The 24,333-nt window shown below is 39.1% G+C and overlaps 1 protein-coding gene across 4 annotated transcripts in view; it reads left to right on the top strand.

The window, feature by feature from the left end:
* MYO5A (myosin VA) overlaps positions 1 to 24,333 on the top strand; it is a 200,975-nt gene that overhangs the window by 70,709 nt on the left and 105,933 nt on the right. For all 4 annotated transcript variants that reach the window (XM_082618354.1, XM_082618353.1, XM_082618352.1 and 1 more), the window contains exons 3-6: positions 2,255 to 2,426; positions 4,433 to 4,577; positions 17,978 to 18,134; positions 23,118 to 23,261. In XM_082618354.1, the coding sequence (XP_082474480.1) occupies positions 2,255 to 2,426; positions 4,433 to 4,577; positions 17,978 to 18,134; positions 23,118 to 23,261 (618 nt within the window). The remainder of the gene's footprint in view (positions 1 to 2,254; positions 2,427 to 4,432; positions 4,578 to 17,977; positions 18,135 to 23,117; positions 23,262 to 24,333) is intronic.

The raw sequence follows: 24,333 nt of genomic DNA, 5'->3' as shown, positions 1-24,333 counted from the left end.
GGAGATTGCCTTTCTGGTCTGTGCTCATTACCACTCTGCTGTACTGTAAAGACAGTGAGGACTTTAGGATCCCAATAGAGGGAAATATCACTGTGGGCTGCTTCAAGGAAGGCTTCAAAGAGAAGGAAGAATTTTGACTAGATAGAATTTGGATTAACAAAGAGAAGGGAGTAAACTGTGAGGACTGGAATATATTTTGGAGATAGTGAATATCACAAGTTGACTGGAGCAGAGATTTAGAAAGGTGTGTGTACTAATTCAAGGCTTGTGTGTTAAGGTACCTGCTATATACCATGTTAAGAGGTGGCAAAAGATATGCTTTCTGACATTAATGTCAGGTAAGAGAAGTACATATACTTATGAATAGTGTGACACATGATATAATAAATATAAACAAGAAACAAAAATAGAACAGAGTGGGTAGTGGCCAGAGGGACTGGTGAAGGTTAAGGGTCAGAGAGGCATTGTCTAAAGAATGAGTAGACAAGGAGGAGTGCATTTCAGGGATCTAGAAAAGCATGGACAAAGGCAGGGAGGCTTGTACAGTGATGTGTGTTTGGGGAACTGCACAAGTTCCATATTGTTGGGATGTGAAGTGAGGGTACAGAACTGGCAAGAGGATGGAGGTGGGAACCAGATCACAGAGGGCCTAGTGTTCATGCTGAAACTCTTGGACTTCAACTGGTATGCTATGGGGAGTGATTGTAGTGTTTTTAAACAGAAGAAGGCTGCCAGGTTTGTGTTTTAGAAAGGACTCACTGTTGGCAGTATGGAGGATGAATTTTAGGAGAGCAAAACAGAGACAAGGAGATTATTCAGAAAGAAGGCAGGGAAGAATTAGGCCAGATTAGGAGGGCCTTGACTGCCAACTAAGGAATCAATTTATTCAACATTCATTGATCATCCACTCTGTGAGGCACAACGTTAGGTACCGTAGGCTATATTTTCTTCTTTTTTTTTGGCCATGCATGTGGGATGTTAGTTCCCCAACCAGGGATCAAACCCGTGCCCCCTGCAGTGGAAGGGCAGAGTCTTAACCACTGGACCACCAGGGGAGTCCCTATATTTTCTTATGTTAATTCTCACAGCAATCCTGTGGGTTCACAGGTGGTATCATAACCATTTTCCAAATAAGGAAACCAAGACGTTAAGCAGTCTATCTGAGATCACACAGCCAGAAGTGGCTTTTTTGTATGGCAGGAGCCAATGCAAGGACCAGTCTGCTTTGGAAAAGTTTTATTATTATACCCTAATAAACAGGCAGAGAGAGGTCGAGGGGCAGATTGTAAAAATTTCCTCCCCATTTTGCAGTAATTCCAACCTGATTTGAACATTTGACCTCTATATATCTCTTTAGTATTAACAAAAGTATTAACGGAAGTCTTTTTACAAAATCAGCTTGTCCCTCTCTGCAATTATATTGCCATTTTTTTTCCTTTTCATGTGTCGTGTGTTGTTTGTCCTTAATACATAGTTGAGTAACAATCTCCATGCTTGGCTTTGCCATAAAGCCATATTCCCTTGGCTTTAAAGTGAGTAGTACTTCTTAATTTGGGGGCCCAAGCATCTCATTAAAAGTTGAATAAAAACTATGGACTGTGTTTTTAAAAAAATACACATATATGTATATATTTACACATATGTGCATACACACAAAGTGTTAACACCTAATTTTAGGGGATTCTTGGAACTCTCAGGGTTCAGGAGTTCCCAAGTACTTAGCACATACCAGGCATTGTCTCACTTAATTTTTACCACACCCCTATGAGCTATTTCCATTATGCCCATTTTACAGATGAAAGCTTTAGGTTAAATAACATACTCAAGACCACAAAAGGAGTAAGTACCAGTTTTAGGATTTGAACCTGGGTTGATCTGGCTCTAGAGCCAAGCTCTTAGCATTCTCTTATGCTGTCTGTCACTTATAATAGGTGAAGAGGAAAAAAAAAAAGCTTATTTAACTAAAGATTAAAAACTCTGGTCTAGTAACTAGGTAAAAAAAATTCTAGGCTTTGACTTTTCAAAGTGTATTATCAAAAATTGTTAATATGAGTTAATACATCTAGTGAAAACAAAGACTCTCCTTATTTTTTTTGCCATTTCCACCAGTTTCTGTGGTTTTGAAAGGTGCCAGGAAAAGAATTCATTTAATAGCTGAGAAGCAAATCAGGAATAGGAAATAAGCAAAATGTATGTGCCTGTTTTGGGTTTATTGTCATTTTTTATCCAGATGCTATATCTTGTGCATTTTCAGGATTTGGAATATTGTCTAGATCCAACGACGAAGGAACTGCCTCACTTAAGAAACCCTGACATACTTGTGGGTGAAAATGACCTCACAGCCCTCAGCTATCTTCATGAGCCTGCTGTACTCCACAATCTCAGAGTCCGCTTTATTGATTCCAAACTTATTTATACATATTGTGGTGAGTGTGCGTTGCTGTCTGAGTGAACTGTGAATTCTTTTCTTTAATGGACAGGGCCATGGAAATATTGTGCATGGGGACAATTCTTATTTTCTCCCATGTCCCCAGCTCTTTTTTCTCTACTGACTTCTTATCCTTCTTTCACTAATCATTCTCTGCTGAGACCCAGGTCTGGGATTTCCATTCATTTCCTTCTAAGTCTCTTTGCTTGGTGTACCCAACTCAGCACTCAGCATTTCGTCATTACGCTCCTGTTTTGGAAAGGAATCTTTTCTTCTTAAAAGAATTTATACCTTTTATATCCTTGATATTTGCTCTTTTTCTTCCCTACCTATTAACTGAATATTTCTTTTACTCAATTTTCATTTTTCTTCAATTTATTTTTTTCTTACACATATGCTACCTTCTCAGTGAAGCCTTTCCTGTCCGCCCTATCTTTTCTTCCCCTAGGTGTCTATCTTCCTTCTCTGTTTAATTTTCCCCCCTTTTCCTTACTACTGTCTAACCTATGATATATATTTTTCTTACTTATTTTATCCTCTGAATTTCCCTCTAGAATATAAGGTTCATGAGGGCAAAATTTTTTCCTTTTGTTAAAAAATTTTTTATTGAAATATAATTGATGTACAATGTTATATAACTTACAGGTGTACAGTACAGTGATACACTTTTGTTTTGCTTTTTTTGGCTGTGTTGCGTCTTTGTTGCTGCACATGGGCTTTCTCCAGTTGCAGCGAACAGGGACTACTCTTTGTTGTGGTGTGCGGGCTTCTCATTGTGGTGGCTTCTCTTCTTGCAGAACACAGACTCGAGGCAAGAGGGCTTCAGTAGTTGTGGCCCATGGGCTCAGTTGTTGTGGCTCACAGGCTCTAGAGCAGGCTCAGTAGTTGTGGCGCATAGGCTTAGTTGCTCCACGGCATGTGGGATCTTCCTGGACCAGGGATGGAACCCATGTCCCCTGCATTCGCAGGTGAATTCTTAACCACTGTGCCACCAGGGAAGTCCCCACAATTTTTAAAGGTTATACTCCATTTAGATTCGTCTTTTTGTTTGTTTACTGTTGTCAATATAGCACTTAGAAATGACTTGAAAGCTAGATGTAGTCAAATATTTGTTGAATGAATGACTTTATTAAGTTAATATATACTTGCTGTAAAAGTTAAGGAAATACCAAAAAAAGTATAAAAAATGAAAAAGAATTACATGTAATTCACCACTGAAAAATAACCAGTATTATGTTGTCTTATATTCTGTGTGTATATGTGAGAGAGTATAAATAGATATAAAATTGGAATCAGTCTATATATAGTTTTGTGTCATGTTTTCCTGTGACACTTAATATTTTTTATAAACATGATTTGTGGTGGTAGCTCAATAGTCTGTTACATGGATATAATAATATGTATTAAACCACCCCTTTTAAAAAAAATTTTATTGAAGTATAGTTGACTCACAACGTTGTGTTTAGTTTTTGCTATATAGCAAAGTGACTCAGTTGTACATATATATATATATATTTTTTTCATCCTTTTCCATTAAGGTTTACCACAGGATATTGAATATAGTTCCCTGTGCTATACATAAACCACTCTCCCTTTATTATATACTTTGTTTCCACTTTTCACTGTTATGAATAACATTATGATAAACATCTTTATTTAAAAAAAACCTTTATGTGAATCTATGATTATTTCATTTGGATAAATTTCTAGAAGTGGAATTTTTGGTTTAAATATCACAAAAATATTTAAAGTCCTTTCAACATTGCCACAGTTTTTATTATTTTAAATCACCTAGTCTAGTTTGCAAATGGTGTTTTAGTTAGGACTAGGTATAATGTGTTCAGAGGCAAAGGCTATGATATATTTTGACCCTTAACAATTTGTTAGTTCAGTATTAACTGAAATCGAATTAGTATTAACTATGATTCTCACTTTACCAAGTTTGATATGCCCATGAAGATATTATTGACTTCTTCTTTCGCTTTTTTTTACCTTTCTCCCCAGGTATAGTCCTAGTAGCTATAAATCCTTATGAACAGCTGCCTATTTATGGAGAAGATATTATTAATGCATATAGTGGTCAGAACATGGGTGATATGGATCCACATATCTTTGCAGTAGCTGAGGAAGCTTACAAGCAAATGGCCAGGTTGGTGGAAGCTCTATTTATTATTTCATGACTTTTATTAGGTGTGATAATTTCTTCTTTGCTGAGTCACAGATATTTTAAAATACAGTGAATAACAACTAGTAAATTATTAATTAAACAGCCTTGATTGATCTGTCTCAGATGGCCTGCATTTTTTTGGGGGGGCCGTGCCGTGTGGCATGTGGGATCTTAGTTCCCTGACCAGGGATCTAACCCACGCCCCTTGCAGTGGAGGTGTGGAGTCTTAACCACTGGACTGCCAGGGAAGTCCCTGGCCTGCATTATTATTAAAATAGCCTAACATTTGTAAAAGGACATATAGTTTTTAAAAACTACCTTTGGAATCTCATTGTAATTCTGTGACCATGCAAGGACAGATGTTATGTTTTACAGATGAGTGGATCAAGGTTTGTAGGTATTAAGTGACTTGCCCAATGTCATTCAGCTAGTGAGTGGCAGACCAGAACTAAAAGGCCTAAGTGCTGAAAGAAATCTGTCTGTATCTGGTAGAATTAAATCTCAAGGAAAGTGTGAATTTTAAGGTTAGCAGATGCTGGGGCATCAGTGATCCTGAACAGCATCAGGGAAATGTCTTTGATGTTAATCGGGGAACCCTATTATTTTGAGAGTGGAGAATGGGAGAAAAAAAGCTATTTTCAAGACTAGATTATACTCTTGATATTATAATGTAATGTAAAACTATGCATGCATAGAAAAATAGTCTGACAGGTGAGAAATGGTATCCTAGTGGTGGTTTTTTGTTTTTTTGGTTTTTTTTTTTGCGGGCCTCTCACTGTTGTGGCCTCTCCCGTTGCGGAGCACAGCCTCCGGACGCGCAGGCTCAGCGGCCATGGCTCACGGGCCTAGCCGCTCCGCGGCATGTGGGATCTTCCCGGACCGGGGCACGAACCCATGTCCTCTGCATCGGCAGGTGGACTCTCAACCACTGCGCCACCAGGGAAGCCTCTAGTGTTGTTTTAATTTACCTTTCTCTAAGTAGGAAAGACTTTGCACTTTTTTACACGCATACACACGCACATACCTATTTGTATATTTAATATATATATTAAAAACCATAAGTTCACACTGATACCTCCAAATCCAGTTCAACACCACAATTTTTATTCTTGATTTCTTTTTCCTTCTTTTAACTTTTTTTTTGACCTTGAAAACCCTGGCTCTCATTATCTATTGTATATTTACTTGTTTGCTCAATCCTGGAATACTCTTTGTATCAGAAATGCTAACCCATACCCCTGTGTAAAGCGAATTTACCACTCAAGTACATTTGCATCCAATTCATTTTGTCTTTAGCCTTATGTAATATAAAGTGCCAGTTTCCAAAGTTACTTAGGTTGGTTCCTTTCTTCCCCACCACTTTATTAATTTATTCAACCACTCTCCCATATATTATCACTTAGATTGTTTTCAACATTTTGCAATTGCAAACAGTGCTACAGTAAATAACCTTGTGCACATACATTTTTGTATTTATTTATTGCTCTTCCGAATTGCTTTTAATGAAGCTATGGCAGTAAAATATACAACGTGACCCAGATACACAGTGGAGCAAAGGCCTAGATAATGAGATGGTTTTGTCCACATCTTGGGGAAGAGGGTGATATGTATGTCTTTATGAACACTATTTAAAAAATATAAACTGCGCACAACATTCTCCAGGAGCTAGAGCTCAAGAGAACCCATGGGGGGTCCATCATCCACTGGGACATCAGAGGCAATCTCAGGGGTGGGGACGGTGGTGGTGGGGGAGATAGGGAGTTTCTTCAGAGCCGGAAGAGGCTGCAGCAGTCCCCATCTCTGCTGGGAATGTCGGGCAATGGCAAGCAGCAATGAGGTAACAGAGTGGGTAGCAGCAGTGTTGGGCAGTTCTTCAATATCTTGATCACAAATATTTGGTACAGCCCAGTTGGTGATATTGCCAGGGGGCCAGAGAGGTGGAGGGAGACTTCTTGTCCACAGGGGCAGAGAGTGCACCTCTCTGCTTGAAGAGGGACATGAGGAGTGATGGGGAGCAAAGGGAGATGGAGCAAGGGACTCTCACGTTCTTGGTGACAACTGGACCACAGTCACAGCGCCATGATTAGGTTAACCCCAACCACTTTCAGGAGGGGCGTGCAGAACCTGATCACTGACAGGCTTTGGAAGTTTAGGTTCATATCTGTTTCAGAGCTTTTCTCTACCAACTTGGCATCACAGGAATTCTTGAGCTGGGGTAGAAGGTCTTGTTGAACATGTCTTCATGCCCAAAATTGGTGCTTTTGCTCCAAGCCAGGACCCAGTTGCTCTTGGAACCTGTGGCCCCCATGTCTAGCACAGTGCTGTTTGAGCTGAGCATCATGGCCTGGTGACTTGCAACACAATGTTTTGAAAATCAAAATCGGTGTATAAGCAGATGGAGGTGTTGCTGGATTGGGGGCCTCTCAGCTAGTACACAGCAGGGTTGGGGTTCTGGATATTTGGCTTCACAGTGTACACGGTCTTGTCCCCAAAGGCTAATTTGCCTGCATTGGGTTACACAGTGTTCAGTACTATTGCAGTAACGTTGACTGGCCTTTAAGAAGACAGGTTGAGGATGGAGCACATTTTTGTATTTTTAGAGGTGTAGCTTCAGGTAAGTTACTAAAAGTGGTGTTGGTAGGTCAAAAGGTAGGTGTAAATATACTGCCAAATTCCCTCTGGCAGAGTTGTTCTGGTTTTCATTCCTGCCAAAAATGTTCAAGAGTGCCTATTTCCCCATAGCTTTATCAACAGAATGTATAATCTTTGTTTTTAATTCTTGCCAATTTAATGGTATCTCAATGTTGTTTTCATCTGCATTTCTTTAAATATGAGTAAGTTCAAACATCTTTTCATATGTTTAAGAGCAGTTCACTTTTTTTCTGTTTGTTTCTTTGTTTATGGGCTGAATTGTCCATTCACGTCTTTTTCCACTTTTCTGTTGTGTTTTTGTTTCTTTGATCCTCAATTTTAAGAGTTAAAAAAATATATATATTAGGTATATTAGCCCTTAACCTGTGTTATATACTGCAAATACTTCCCCCCAGTTTGATTTTGTTTATGGTCCTTTTCCATACAAATGTATTAATCTTTTTTTTTTATTGCTGTGGATTTTGAGTCATTGCTAGAAAACCTTTCCCTACACCAAGGTAAAAGAGAATTTAATCTTTTCTTCTAGTCCTTGTATTGTTTTATAATTTACCTTTGGATCACTGATCCCATTGAAGTTTATACTTTTGAATTATGAGATATATGGATCTAAATTTATCTTTTTTCTAAATGGCTACCCAGTTATCTTAGCATCACTTATTAAGAAGCCCATCTTTGCCCCAGTTATTTGAGATGCCACCTAAAATTCATCATATCCTAAATTTTCTTTTGTTCTTAGGTCAATTTCTTGGCTCTGTTCTTTCCACTTTCTTTATTCATGTCCAAGTACCACACTGCTTTGATTATAGTGGCTTTATAGTATGTCTCAGTGTCTGATACCATTAAACCCCCTCATAGTTTGTCTTTTTCATTATTTTCCTGGCTATCCTTAGATGTTTGTTTTTACATACATAAGTTGATGACGTTGTCCAACTCCATAAAGAAGCTGTCTTTTGAGTAATAACATGAAGGAAAGGAGAAAGCAAGCTGTTCAGGTATCTGGGGGAAGAATATTCCAGACAAAGAGATTAGCAATTGCAGGGACCATACAAAGCCTTGAGGACTATCATAGCAAATTTGACTTTTTCTCTAAGTGTGGGTTTTGAGCAGAGGAATGGCATGATCTGGCAGCTGTGTTAAAAATTGATGATAGATACCAAAAATGTATATCCTGAATCTAATCATGAGGAAACTCAGAAAAACTGAAAATGAGATGCATACTACAAAATAACTCTATATATTCTTCAGAATTAGCAAGGTCAAAAAAGTCAAAGAAAGACTGAGGAACTATTCCTGATTAAAGGAGATAGAGGAAACATGCCAATTAAATGCGGTGAATATTTGGAATTGAATCCTTGATGATGGGGGAGAGAAGGTAACTTTGTAGGGGGCATTGCTGGATGATTGAAAAAATTGGAATATAGACTGTGGATTAAACAATACTGTTATATCAACATTACATTTTCTGATTTTGATCACAATCAATATGAAAGAGCAATGTCACTGTTCTTAGGAAATATACTTTAAAATACATAGGAGTCATCATGTCTATAACCTATTCCCAAATGTTTCAGAAAATATCAGAATAAGAGAAACAGAGACATTTATGAAACAAATGAGCAAAACCTAAACAATTGGTGAATCTGAATAAAGCATATACAGGAGTTCATTTTACTATTTTTGCAATTTTCTGTGAGTTTGAAATCATATCAAAAGTAAAGTTAGGAAAAAAAAAAACCCAAACCAAAGAACAGAATGTAATGGTGACAATGGTCGAATCCACGAGACTAGTCAGGAGGATTTTGCATTGATCCAAGCAAGAGCTAATAATCTAATTAAGGAGAATATAATTGGAGATGGTAAGAAGTGGATGGATTCTGGATAAATTTTTAAGGTAGAATGTACCAAGGCTTGCTTATGTGGGGGTATGAGAGAAAAAGAGAAGTCAGGGATGGCAGCAAAGTATTTGATCTGAGCACCTAAAATGCTGGAGTTGCTGTTTACTGAGATGGAGAGATTGCAGGCAGAGCAGGTTGTGCATGTGGGGTGGGAGGGTGGGAGGAGGAAGGGGGTGCAGTTCTGTTTTAGATCTTTAAGGTCGAAATGGCATTTTCAACATCTATCCTCAAAGCAAAGCTGACACGAGTGATTCTTCCCCAGTAGATACATGTCCAGTGACAGTAGCATAATCAGGATCCTTGACTCATGACTTCTTTCCCCTTACAGAGAAAAGCACCCCTTCATAGACTAGCCTCTTAATTTTAACAGTCCCATTGGCTTACAGAGGAGAAAAAGTCAGTGGGCTGCTGTATCTGTTTGTCTTCTTCTTCTTTTTTTATTTTTTTATTTTTTGCGGTACGTGGGCCTCTCTGTTGTGGCCTCTCCCGTTGTGGAGCACAGGCTCCGGACGCTCAGGCTCAGCGGCCATGGCTCACGGGCCCAGCCGCTCTGCGGCATGTGGGATCTTCCTGGACCGGGGCACGAACCCGTGTCCCCTGCATCAGCAGGCAGGCTCTCAACCACTGCGCCACCAGGGAAGCCCTCTTATATTTTTGTTTCACCATTTTTGCCTCACTTTTTTTTTTTTTTTTTTTTTGCAGTACGCGGGCCTCTCACTGTTGTGGCCTCTCCCATTTTGCGGAGCACAGGCTCCGGAAACGCAGGCTCAGCGGCCATGGCTCACGGGCCTAGCTGCTCCGCAGCATGTGGGATCTTCCCGGACTGGGGCACGAACCCATGTCCCCTGCATGACTCTCAACCACTGCGCCACCAGGGAAGCCCATGCCTCACATTCTTGCCAATCTTTTCTCATGCTGAAACTCATTGCAGTCTGATAACTAAATCACAATATTATATTCCTTAAAGCATCAGGGTTTTTTTTGTTTGTTTGTTTCTTTTTGTTTCCTTAAAACCAAGTAATATTGATTGCTTTGATTTGGTATTTTTTTCCTCCCTTGTTAATGGTAGAGCAAATAAATTTGATCGATTAAGTTTCATTTATGAGTTTTCTTGAAATAACTTAGAGAGTTATATTCATAACCTTAGTGTAATGGAAAAGATATCTATACTAGTCACAGCTCCATCAATAAATAACTATATAAGCTTAAATCTTCTGGTCTCCCAGGGCCTCAGTTTTATCACCTATAAAATAGAACACTTGCACTAGATGGTCTAGCTTTACATTTAAGGCATTCTGTTGTACACACTTGTTACCTTTCAGTTTCATGGGCACTAATGCATAAGTCCTTTACTCTTTCTAGTGGAGGGCAGGCTATGATAAGGAGCTTGTAGCAGAGCAGAAGGAGCATAGTATAGACTTTTCTTCTGGAAACTAAGAGATGTGGAGTATAACAACCCAACTCTACTCTAAACCTGGATAAGCCATCTGACCTCTCTGTGTTATTGTTTCCCCCAATGAAGAAAAGATAATATTTATCATGCTTACTTCAGAGGTGAAAATTACATTAGATGATAAACATAAAAAGCACTTTGAAAAACACTGTTTAAATATAAGCTGTTACTGGCATCACGGTCTTCATCATCATGGAGTCTCATGTCTGCATTCTCTTTCTGTTCATTTTAGCCTCTCATCGGGTTTTATTCTTCCTGACTCTCTTGCTAGGCCTTTCCTTAGGGTGGCCCCTCTTGCATTTGTTTAGGCAGACTCTGAATGCTTCACTCTTCTAAGGTCTATTGGCCAAGTGGATGCTGGCTGTTATAGATTATAAAATCTCTCCTGTTGCCAATTGTGACTCACCTGCCATGTGGTACCAAGTATTCCTACTTAGGCAAGCAGACATGCTACCTGATAAGGAATTTTATGTATGATATATAAATGTGAATTAACTTCTATTAGTTAGCAGCTACCATGTTTAGAGGTATACTATGTGCCAAGCATGATGTCAGGCATGTTACCTCTAATCTTCATTACACCCCTGGGAGCAGACATCATCACCCCTGCTTTACAAATGAGGAGACCGAGGAAAGTAACTTTCAGACTATCATGCTAATAAATAGTATCTGGGAGCTGAGATATGAATCAAGCTCTGAGGCTACAGAGCCTTTCTTCTTTGTTGTTTAATTTTCTTACTTCCAACTATATGACCCTATTCTAACACAATATTTTCACAATATTAATCTATTCCCTCAGATTAACTAACATTGCATACTTTTATTTCTGTACCTTTTATTCAGCCTAGAATATCCTTCTCCATGCTCCATTATCTGCCTGGTTTCTATTCTTCATGATCCCACTCAAGTTTTACTTTGAGACCACCTCAGTTCCTGATAAATGATTCCTCTTCAGAATTCTTTACTATATGAATTTGGGACTTACTGAGAACTATCTACCCAATAAGTTTGTAGTAGGAATAAAGTACAGTAAGTATATGAGTCTATAAAAGTTACAAACAAATAAAATTGGCTATTTCTGAGAGAAAGACAAATACCATATGATATCACTTATATGTGGAATCTAAAATGACACAAATGAACTTATCTATGAAACAGAAACAGAATCATAGACATAGAGAACAGACTGGTGGTTGCCAAGGGGGAGGGGGTTGGGGGAGGGAGTGAGTGGGAGGTTGAGGTTAGCAGCTGTAAGCTTTTACATATAGGATAGATAAACAACAGGGTCTTACTGTATAGCACAGGACACTATATTCAGTACCCTATGATAAACCATAATGGAAAAGAATATTAAAAAAAGAATATGTATAACTGGAAAAAATTGGCTATTTTTGTTATGGAATCTTTATATTAATTTCATAGGCTCTATACTGATGGAACAGAAAAGTCAGATTGACATGAGAAGATCTGATAGTCATGTGACAGACTTCTCAGCAGGAATTTGGTGTATCTCCAGGAAACACTTATTTTCATTTCCTGAATAATCTCTCTGCCTCTCTAGCGCAGCTTTCATCAGTGTGCCAGCCCAGTCTTATGGTAAATATTTATACTTAAAAACTAATACTACACATTGTCTTGTGAACTCATTGTCTAGTATCCACTTTAGAGTGTAAATCTCCTTGGGATTGATCAAGAGCAGAAATCTTGGAGAAACAGAGCTGAGCAGCTTGAGGTTTGACAAGTGATAAAAATGTAGAAAAACTTAGCACCTCTCTAACAAGAGAAATAAGGATTAGAGTCTCAAGTGAAAGCCACATCACAGTATATACACAATGTTGGAAGAAAGCATTATATTACACTAACTTAATAATTTTCCTTTTTAGCAAGGGATCAGATAAAGGAGAAGCAATTAGACTGAGTGCCTGCAAGAAAATAAAACTCTAGATTTTGTTTCATGAGAACATGTTCACTTATAAGCTAAAAATTAGACCTAGGTGCTTGTACACTTAACCAAGGTACATGGCAACACCCAGTGGATGGTTATGAGAGAGTCAACATTGAGGTGTGTGGATATAGTAAAGTAAGTCCTGCATGAGTCAGGTCTGAGGCTGGCATTACTTAGTTTCCTCATTAACAACCTGGATGTGAATAGAAAGTATGCTCATTAAGTGTGCAGAGGACAAGATGATGGTCTTGGAAAATATGAGCACCATAACCTAGAGAGATTACATTTTTAAAGGGTAAAGTTCAGAAGGAAAATGTATAAAATAATATAACTGATACGAAATGAATCTTACTAGATATAATCTAAGGAAAGCCTGGACAAACCAAATAGATATATAGATAGAAGGTATATAGACTCAAGTGTAACATCTCTCTCTTTCATCAACCCAGAGTAGATAGTCTATCCTTGAATAATTTATTTCCTGGGGTTTCAGGTACCTCTCCATAGTTTAATTCCTATTGCATTTTCCCCATACAACCTAGTTTTCTCCTAATTATCATATGTGGAGTCAATTCAGGCATCACCTTCTCTAGAAAGCATTTCCTGACAGCTCTTCCTCACATCTTCCACTAGTTCTATACCCCTTCTCCATGCTTTCATAATATCCTGGATAGACCTCTTTTCTTGTAATTACTCCACTGTATTTAAACTGCACTTTTCAGTCTCTCTCAATAGGCTATGACCCTAGAGTCTTTTATCTTCATAAAGTGTTTGGCACATTGTGGCTACTTATTACATATTTGTTGCATGAATGAATGAAGCAGTATTTTTAGGTAGTGGCTTTTTGTTCACATTATAGCCTCTGGAAGCACATTGACTGAAACAGGCCACAAGAGTTCACCTCTGCTTTGGGGCACCCAGTACCCAGGCTATTTAGGATCATTGCAGGGGCCCTTGAGAGGACTGGCCAAGCCAGAAATCATAAATTTTCAGTTCCTGCATCCTTAGAATGCTCCAGATTGATCTGTCCTTGATGAAGGGTGGTGAATCTCTGTTCCTTAACTTGGTTTTATCAGGTCCTTGAAGTGATATCTACATCCCAAAAGTAAAAGAAGGTTCTTATAAGGACGAGAAACCTGAAGAATTGTGAATAGTGGCTGACCAGCTAATCAAAATTTCGAAGAATAATAAATTATTATTTACATAGATGTAACAATCTAAAGCTTACAGCTCAAATAAATAGAGTAGGGTAGGGCCTCCCTGGTGGCGCAGTGGTTGAGAGTCCGCCTGCCGATGCAGGGGATACGGGTTCGTGCCCCGGTCTGGGAGGATCCCATATGCCGCGGAGCGGCTGGGCCCGTGAGCCATGGCCGCTGGGCCTGCGCATCCGGAGCCTGTGCTCCGCAACGGGAGAGGCCACAACAGTGAGAGGCCCGCATACCGCAAAAAGAAAAAAAAAAAAATAGAGTAGGGTAGACTCTGATATTCACCTTAAAACCATAAAATATTTTATCCCTGGTGTTTTTATCTATTTTCTCCACATCTCTATTATACTTTTCTTGTTTTTCCCTTTGCATGTCTTTATTATGTATTACCCTTCTCCCTTCTGTGTCTCTAGTTGGCTCCCCACTTCTACCTGTCTCTGCTCTTGTCTCTTTTTGGCATTTCTTCCTGTGGCCACATATAACTGAAAAACGTTTTAAAGACTACTGTACTTACTTTATAAAGATTTCTGTTTCCTGTTCTTAATTTAAAAGCAGGGGGATGGAATTTACATTTTTTCTCTTTGTAGCCCTTCATGGATTTTGGCCATCTCAGATTCAGGGGTCCTACGGAGAAGAAATGTTTGCCCATTTCAAGTACAGCCCTTCAAGCCCATCTTAGCATCTGTAAGCCTGTCCTATTCCAATTGTACTTGAGTTTACCTGGCTTAGACTGCAGGCTATGGCCCATCCAACATGTGAAAAATCAATTCTGGGGTTAGTTTAACTTTTAAGTTATAGTACTTTAGAATTGAGAAAGACTTTAGATGCTATTTAATCTTAAAAATAAGGGAAACTGTGACCCAGAGAGGGCATGCAATTGCTCAAAGTCATGAAATTGGTAAATGACAGATCGAAGACCAGAGCCCGACTCAGAGAAAATTATGTAATGGAAAAGTCGTACTTATTTATATATTGGAATGCTCTACTAGGCTTCAAGAAGAAGGGAAGCCTCTGCCAAAGTCAGGGAAATGTAATAAATAATAAAGTCCCTTAAAAATTGTTGGTCATATGGATCCAGGATTGTAAATCCTGGAAGAGAAAATGTATCTGGTATGTGCTTGACATCAATGTGTATATGTGTGTATTTGTACAAATCTGTGTGATTCATTTGAATAATCCTCAACCTTATCTCCTTTAACAGTTCTCTTCTTCCCCATGGTATAGGAAAGGGCTACTACATAATGAATGCTTCATTTTTTTTGACGTAACATTTTGTCATAAAGACTTGAAATAGTATTTCAAAGGCAGTACAGTTTAGGATAGCAGTTCCCACTAATAATTCCTTTTCGTCAGACTAGTGGAAGCCTCTTCACCTTGTTTATTATTGGAAGGAATGCTGGGAGAATTTTGTCAAGGTAGCTATCACACAGGGTGTAGTGACAGAACTGATCATGCAGGAATTAGGAAGAGATCATTTTTCTAGTTATATTTTGGAAGGGAATCCAAGACTGATGATACTGTCCTTGATTAATGTATCAAAGACATCAATTCTGAGAACATTAAAATATTCTAAATGACGAAAAAAAAGGGACATTGGCCCCACAATGAGAGCTGTTTGGATTTTTTTGGTGTGTTTTTGAGTGATTTATCTTGAAATCAGGCATGTATGAACAGAGGCAGTGGGAATATCCAGTTAAGTCTAGAAGTTCAAATAAAAAGGGAATGAGATAGCATGAGGTTCAAGGATGTTTTATAAAAATGAGGGTTACATGCAAGCTTTTACTATAAGTATTAAACACTCCTTGTGTCACCTAGGTCCTCCCGATTTTCCCCACAGTATGGGAGTCAGAGCATCTGAACAGGCTGCCTACAGGTGCTGGTAGTGTGATGTGAATGTACTTAATGAGGCCTGAGTTGGGTACTCCTATTGTATTTTTCAAAGTTTGTAAAATAATACAGTGACCACCCTTTCTCAACGAAAAAACAACCTTTACCATAGAAAAATCTTTCTACTTTGGAAACTTATTGCAGGTACTTTTGATTCTATCACTTTGGTGTCTCTTAAACCCATCTGCCTCTCTCAGTCATGGCCACCACAGTCTTTGTTCAGACTTTCATACCTTTTCATCTGGACCCCTGCCACCCATATCCACATTGCTGCCAGAGCGTTTTTACTAATTAGATTGTTTATTTTCTGTTTAAAACCCTGCAGTAGTACTCCATGACCTTTAGGTAAACTTCAGATTCCTTAACATCTCATGTAAGATCTTTATGATCCATTTCTCGTTAACCTCTGCAACCTTATCTGTCATTACTTCATGTTCTAGTCAAATTAAATTATCTGATGTTTCCTAATTTCTCATGCATCTGAGCCTTCATTTTTTTTCTTTTTTTTTTTTGCGGTACGCGGACCTCTCACTGTTGTGGCCTCTCCCGTTGCGGAGTACAGGCTCCAGACACATAGACTCAGCAGCCATGGCTCACGGGCCCAGCCGCTCCACGGCATGTGGGATCTTCCCAGACCGGGGCACGAACCCGTGTCTCCTGCATCAGCAGGCGGACTCTCAACCACTGCGCCACCAGGGAAGCCCTGAGCCTTCATTTATGTTATCTCCTTTCCCTGGAATGTTACCTTCCTAACTTCCTTTTCCCTTGCTTGCTTTCTCTTACTCATCTTTCTAGACTTTGCTGAGGTATCATCTCCAGGGTGCCTTCCCTGATCACCTCTTCCTCCTCTCAATATCCCATCCCATGTATTATAATCTTTAATTATTAGTTTGTCTTTCCCCTCAGACCCTCAACCACTTGAGGATGCAGATCATGGGTTTTTAAACTTGTATCTCTAGTATTTAGCACAATGTTTGGCACGTAGTAGGTGTTTGCTAAATGTTTGTTGGATAAATACATTTCTTTTAAAAGATAAAAAGATCGTCTTCTATAGTGAAATAACCTCGTAATCTTGTGGCCTAAAAACCTTTGAACTCATCTTGTCTCTCCATAAATTAAGGGCAAAAATGATACTACCTTTATGTACTTGTTCAGTTAATTTGATAGATTGAAGCTGACTGCTGGTTTCATCTTAGGAAGTAGAAGTTTCTTTCCCAGTCGAAATTGTAGCCAAAGCAGATTTATTCCTAGGCTAGGTTGGTTATTAAAGTTTTCTTTACTTATAATCAATACACATTTACTGAGTGCTTGTGACATGTCAGACTCTGGACTAGTTGCTGGATATTAACGATATGGTGACATAGTTCCTCATCCTCAAAGAAATGATAGTCTTATGAGCAAGTTCCTCACCTAGAGTTTTGAGTCATTGTATGAATGAATTAAAGATGTAATAGTAGATAGTCTTTTTAAAATTAATTAATTAATTAATTTAGCTGCATTGGGTCTTCATTGCTGCACGCAGGCTTTATCTAGTTGCAGGGAGCGGGGGCTACTCTTCGATGCATGGGCTTCTCATTGCGGTGGCTTCTCTTGTTGCAGAGCATGGGCTCTAGGCACGCAGGCTTCAGTAGTTGTGGCTTGTGGGCTGAGTAGTTGTGGTTCACGGGCTCTAGAGAGCAGGCTCAGTAGTTGTGGTGCATGGGCTTCGTTGGTCCGCGGCATGTGGGATCTTCCTGGACCAGGGCTCGAACCCGTGTCCCCTGCATTGGCAGGCGGATTCTTAACCACTGCACCACCAGGGAAGTCCAGTTGGTAGTCTTTGAGTTCTAACATATTTGAATGAATCAGCCAACAAATGAACCATTTCTTCTCTGGTAATGAGGGTACTTCAGTAAGAGCTGGAGTTTGTGGGAGACACTACGGACAGTTAGCTAGTAGATAATTTTTTTTTCAATTAAGTAGTATTTTCTTCTAAATTTGTTTGCTGTAACTCCTGTCTCTTCTAAAGGTGGTTGACAACAGTACTATAATAGACCAAAATAATTCTCTAGGAATAAAGTGTGTTTGAGATATGTACACACAAAAAATTCAGACTATTACAGATTCATCCTTAGATGTGATGCTCTCTAATTTAATGCCTGATATTTCTTCTCCCTCTCTGTTCATTGTTAATTTATAAGTAGTTGTTTCTATTAGGAAATGTCATTCTTAGGTTCCTTCCCACATTTTTGCATGTGTGAACCAGCAGGAACTCACCATGGCTCACTGATGAGAATACAGAGAAAATAATGTTAATCACATTCAAAAGTGAGCAGCACTGTCAGTTACTCTTCTTTGTTTTACAGAGATGAACGAAATCAGTCCATCATTGTAAGTGGAGAGTCTGGGGCAGGAAAAACAGTTTCAGCTAAGTATGCCATGCGATACTTTGCAACTGTAAGTGGTTCCGCCAGTGAAGCCAATGTTGAGGAAAAGGTGTTGGCATCCAACCCCATCATGGAGGTAAGGCAGAGGCAGCCATGACCTTCTTACTATATTCTCTCATTAAGAAACAGGCTCAAAAAATTGATTGATACAGCACATGTCAGAAAATCTAGGATCTCTCAACCAGTAATAGTAGGAAAATACTTTTCCGGATGTTAGTGAGAGATCTAGGAAAAGTAAAAATTCAGTAAGGTAGACATTTTGAGTAAAGTCTAGCTATAGAGGAATCTACTTTATTCCATAAACCTGGATTTTTTTTTTGTTTTGCGGTACGCGGGGCCTCTCACTGTTGTGGCCTCTCCCATTTCCCATTGCGGAGCACAGGCTCCGGACGCTCAGGCTCAGCGGCCATGGCTCACGGGCCCAGCCGCTCCACGGCATGTGGGATCTTCCCGGACCGGGGCACGAACCCGTGTCCCCTGCATTGGCAGGCGGACTCTCAACCACTGCGCCACCAGGGAAGCCCCATAAACCTCCATTTTTAACCTACCATTGGATCGTTGCCTCCAAGTAGCTGGCAATGGCGCTTCATTTCCTCAAGTTTCTTTTCTCCCAGTTAATTGACTTGTATCTATTGCTCCTTATACTGGAAGTATAAATTACTCCTTTTCCCACAATCCTGAGCTTATTTAAGCTCTTTCTAAAATACAGGATTCACTATGCTCAAGCATGAATGAGTTTCATTATTCCTTTGCCCACATTTCGTTTTCTGTACTCAGTCCAACCTGTTTAGCCATAAGTTTTTACATTTTTCCAGATATGAACTATAAACTTAAATCATAATCTTGAAAGCATTTTTCTGCTTGTTTCCGTCAAGCATATCACACAACTTTAGTTTAGAAAAAGAAATTCAATAATATAAATTCTTGGGAAAGGAAGATCTATGAAAGGATATCCTTTCAAAAGTGGACTACATATACAAAGTAGACATGCTCATGCCAAAGAAAACAGACCTTTTTGTGTGAGAATTTGAGTATTTTAGGATTTGTAATTAGAGAATTATTTGTGTATTAATATGATTTTAGGAAAGTTACATTTTTGTAAGTATTCCCATTAAATGGAGAAAATAAGTCTCAATAAATGGAGAGAAATTACTTTGGACATGCAGAAACAAACCTTTCTTAATAAAAACCCAAGTCAGCATTCTTTATTCCTGTTTTTTTTCCTTTGTCAAGCCTTACATGTCACCCAAACACAGATGGCGTTTTAGAACTGGCTTGCCGCACCTGTGGTGCAAGTGGTTTTCGCACTGATCAGTCCAGAGGTAATTGTGCCTGGTGTGCAGTGCTGTGTGTGACACTTCAGAATAGTATGCTGTGACCCCTTGCCCACAGCGCTGCCCTCTAGTGCAGCATGACTTCTGTTCTTGGGATTAAGAAAATAAGAGATGCTGGGGAAGTTAAGAGCCTCCTGGGCTGGGTGACCTATGGAAAGAGAACTGGAAATGTTTTCTGAAATAGCACAGACATGAGAAAACAGATGCTTATGCCAAAAGAGAGTAGTAAAGATTTTAAGCAAATATTGAGATTCTGAAAGAATTTAAACTACAGATATAGTGGTGGATCCCACTTGTGTTAATATTGCGAAAATATAATCTGTATAGCCAGTTTCTGATTTCGGTTCAGAAAACAACAGGGCTTTGCTTTCTACCATTATTTTGACTGTTTTTGATCATAACAACAAATTCTTGGTATTTGGCCGTAGTTTAGGCCATTCTTAGTCCCTACTGTTTGAAGATCCCAGAGTCTTGATTATGAACGTATCAGGAAATCCCATTTCTCCTAGGCCTAGACCATATAATAACATAACTCTGGAATACATCAAGTTGAATGAACTATTTTATGACCTTGCTATAGTCTCGTTCAAAAGCTAGCTATACTGTTTTTTCTACAACGCAAATTTGAGTTGTGTTAGGAGGAGTGATATTAAAAATTTGGAATGACTACAGATACTACTTTTTAATATGCAGTTATAAGGAATTTACCCTGTTTGCTAGGATGAACAAAAAAAGATAAAGACAGCAGTTACACTTTTTTTTTTAATTTATGAAAAAAAAATTTTTTAAAGACAGTAGTTATACTTAGCTACTTCACACTATATTATTGTTTAGTTTCTCTGCAGGAATTTGGATTTAGAAAATTTGTTAAAGAGAGAACTAATTTTCAACAGCTACAAATGAGGGCATCCTAACTTGAAAGATTAAAATGGAATGTAGGGCTGAAGAATGGTGACAAAAGGTTTCCAGTTACAGGAAGAAAATATAGGTAAAATATTGAATACGTGGCCTAGAAAATTTGTAGCTTTTAAACCTGCCTCAAGATTATGTCTCTATATCAGCGCCCTTTACTGTGATGTCAAGAAAGAGTGTCTGGGTCTCCAGTGATCACGAGCATCCCACACCTTGAACATCACAGCCCAGTGGCTTATGGGATTTGCACATTATCCTTTAGAAAGCAAGCTCCTCATCCTCGTCATAGGCTCCTTTTGCAAAATACGAGTAATGTACAGTGAAATAAATGATTCTCTTTTACTCAATTTTATGACATTTTCTTTTTCATCCTTTTTCCTAGAAATTTTCATCCTAAGATGGGGACAGGGAAGATGTTGGGGGCACACTGGGTCTTTTTTTTTTTAATTTTAATTTATTTATTTATTTTTGGCTGCGTTGGGTCTTTGTTGCTGTGTGCGGGCTTTCTCTAGTTGTGGTGAGCGGGGGCTACTCTTTGTTGCGGTGCACAGGCTTCTCATTGCGTTGGCTTCTCTTGTTGCAGAGCACGGGCTCTAGGCTCACGGGCTTCAGTAGTTATGGCTCGTGGGCTCAGTAGTTGTGGCTCGCGGGCTCTGTAGTTGTGGCGCAAGGGCTTAGTTGCTCCACGGCATGTGGGATCTTCCCGGACCAGGGATCAAACCCATGTCCCCTGCATTGGCAGGCGGATTCTTAACCTCTTCACCACCAGGGAAAGCCCCACACTGGGTCTTAATAGCTCTATTTCCTCTTCAATAACTGTAGTTGAAGATTTTCATCTCCATTTAGTAAAGAGAATAATTCACTCAACATTTCTCTGAAATCAGTAGTAAAATCAAAACCACAAAACTTCTTTCCTTTAACAATTTCTTGCTGATTGAAATGAAAATAGCATTAGGGAGGCTGTTATAAATATAGTACTTATAAGGCAGAGGGAGCAATTAGGGGGAATGAACAAAATAAATGAATAAACATCATTTATATGCAGAACCTTCTTTCCATATTGGGTTAAAGGCTTAGAATCATAGAGTTTTATTTTTGAAAGGGACCCTAGAGCTCATCTATTCCAGTCAGTTTACACCTGGGGACACTAATGCTCCTCAGAGGATTAAATGATGGCAAGTTAGTGGTAGGCCCTGGTGTGATACCCAGATCTTCAGACTTCTATTTCATTTACTCCTTCTACCATTCTTTGCTATATGTTTATATACCTTGTACTCAAAGACAAAAGGGTCTGTTTCAACTCTGGCCTGCTCACTTCTTCTCACAGAGTGTAGTATTATCTTGGCAAGTTGGCCACTCTGACCCCCACTGTAAGTAGATTGGGGCGGGGGGATGACATATGGAGGTTGGGATAAGAGTCTGGGAGAAAGGAGAAGCTGTGGACCACCCTCCCCTAACTTGCTTAGTTGCTGGGGGAAAGTGCTCAGGACAGTGCCTGGTAAACACTCAGTAATTATTACTGCTGCTGCCACTGCTACTACATGTAATCCTCCATCTGCTCTTTGACAGAATATGTTGCGCTGAAAGAAAATTTCACATTTATTTTCTAAACAAAATAAAAATAATGGGAATATATGGAGACTTTTTGTTGTGCTTTTTGTAATATCAAGTTTTGCTGGGAAGATAGCTTCCAACTATTCTTTCAGTCTATAATGTTAATCTGAAAGTTAGCAGTGTTCTCATTGCCAAAACAGAATAGGGTAATACATGTCTTATATTTCAGAGAGTGAAAATACGTTTTCTTTGATTGATCAGAGAATCTAATGTGTGGACTTTTATGGCTATGTTACTACTGTTTTCATCACTTGTGTTTGTATTGCTTTTTTTTTTTTGTATTGCTTTCTTAATGCTCCAGAGCATTTTCATATCTTTCTCTCTGCTGTGGTTTCAATATACTAATCCTAATAGTCACAGGCTTTGCACAGTGAAAGATATTAATTGTATGAAATTATCTTATTAAGCATTTAATTTATGCAGTATGTTAACACTCGCTTTTCTAACTACAGCATGTTTTTTGCTTTGCTTTGAAAGAAAAATGTATAGATGCATGTTACCTAAATCAGAAAGCAGTGCATATTCAATTTAAATTTTTAAGATTATATGAAAAATTTAGCAGAAAGTTACATTCTCTGCATTCTTTAGCAGATGTCTTGCAAGTTAGATACAACTATCAAAATCCAAAGCCAAATTTTACTGTCTCTGGTTTCTGAAAATGGCTTTGAATTAAGTGGGTAATTACTAACACTCCACTAATAAGCACTCCAGCTGGGCCTACTGGCTAAAGAGACCCTGAACACCAAAGCAATATTTCCAGGAAAATATTAATTTGTCTTAACCAGCTTATTTACATAAAACAGACAAAGTTTTTCAAGAAACCAAACCCTGTTATTTAACTAAGAGGGCATGTGCCTAGGCAGCCCCTGGTCCCATCCGTTCTTTTCCTTTGTTGACATGAATGAGTATGTTCCATACCACAAATGGTGGTTGAAGACGTCCCAGGCACTGGGCTCGAGTCTGCTGTTTCTGAAAATAATTTGTGCGAGAATAACAAGGCCGATACGGACTATTAGAGTATACCTGTGTGGTTGTGCAGTGAGCAAAGCATACAGTTGTGCCTGCAGGGGCAAAACTGGTTCTGTTTTTAAAAGAATCAATTTTAAAGGGTTGTGTTCTTTCTCTCCCTGAACAAATCTGTAAATGTCAGGGCATGAACTGCACTTCTAAAACCTTATTGTTTTCCCTTTGTTTCTTAGTCAATCGGAAATGCTAAGACAACCAGGAATGATAATAGCAGCCGTTTTGGGAAGTACATTGAGATTGGTTTTGATAAGAGATATCGAATCATTGGTGCCAATATGAGAACTTACCTTTTAGAGAAATCCAGAGTGGTGTTCCAGGTAAGCCGGGCAGGTATACATATAGATTGCCATATAATTCCAGAGCTCATGTTTGTTGGTGTGCATTTTATTCCCAGATGTTCTTGAGCATGTTATGACAATATTACTACAATATTACTACAAACCACACTTGGACTGAAACATGTAAAACAGTGCCTATCAGAGGATACCCCTTAGACTAATAGTCTTTGGGACTGGGCAGTGATTTAGGTTTAATGGTTTTGACTGTTTCCTCCAAATGCTTGTAGGAAAAGCTTAGTTAAGAAGAGGCACTATTAGTTTAGTCTTGTCTGTCACATTTCCCAGTTGATAGGGAAGATATTGGTCTGTGCTTCAATGAGTTACAGTTTGAACTCAGTTCACGAAAAAAAGATTATCCTTGTCCTTCTTCCTTCCTTCTCTCAGAATGTGATACTGTTTAGACAGAATAATGAGGGTTAAAAGATCTTCACAACTCAGTTGTGAACTACTGTCAAAGAACACACTCAAGTGTATGGATCAGTGCCAGACTTGCATTTGCACATATGCTCTTACTCCTTTTCGGGGGGCAGGGATCTCAGTTCCCCAATGAGGACTAAACCCAGGCCATGGCAGTGAAAGCCCAGAATCCTCACCAGGGAACTTACTCCTTTTTTATTTGTAAATGGGAAGTACTACACATTACAGCACCAGCAGGTGTGCATTCACCTGTTTATAGGTATACTCAGGGAATGTGGACTTACCATTGGAAAACTCCCCATATAGGACTCCCGGTGACCCACTACATGCTGAGATGGGCTTCCTGTGGTCCCTTAACTAGACGCTCGCCATATTGAGGTTCAGATAGCCCTGGCACCACCATGTAGCAGAGTCTACAATTCCCATTGCACAAGTGTCTTAAGGCTTTGAAACTGTCTGAGACATACTGAGAGTCATGAGTTTGGGCAGCCTAGAGCTATCCTGGCTTTGACTTTGGGGGTGTGCCTGATTTGTGGCTACCTAAACGTAATACCTGATTTGTATAGTGAAGGAATAGTCACCCTCCTCCATTGTTCTAATATCTAGATACATGCAGAGCAGTGTTACTGCGCAC

The sequence above is a fragment of the Mesoplodon mirus genome, assembly GCF_964341445.2.
Source record: "Mesoplodon mirus genome assembly, chromosome: 4".
NCBI classification, from domain to species: domain Eukaryota; kingdom Metazoa; phylum Chordata; class Mammalia; order Artiodactyla; family Ziphiidae; genus Mesoplodon; species Mesoplodon mirus.
This window is presented reverse-complemented; position numbering and strand designations above follow the sequence as displayed.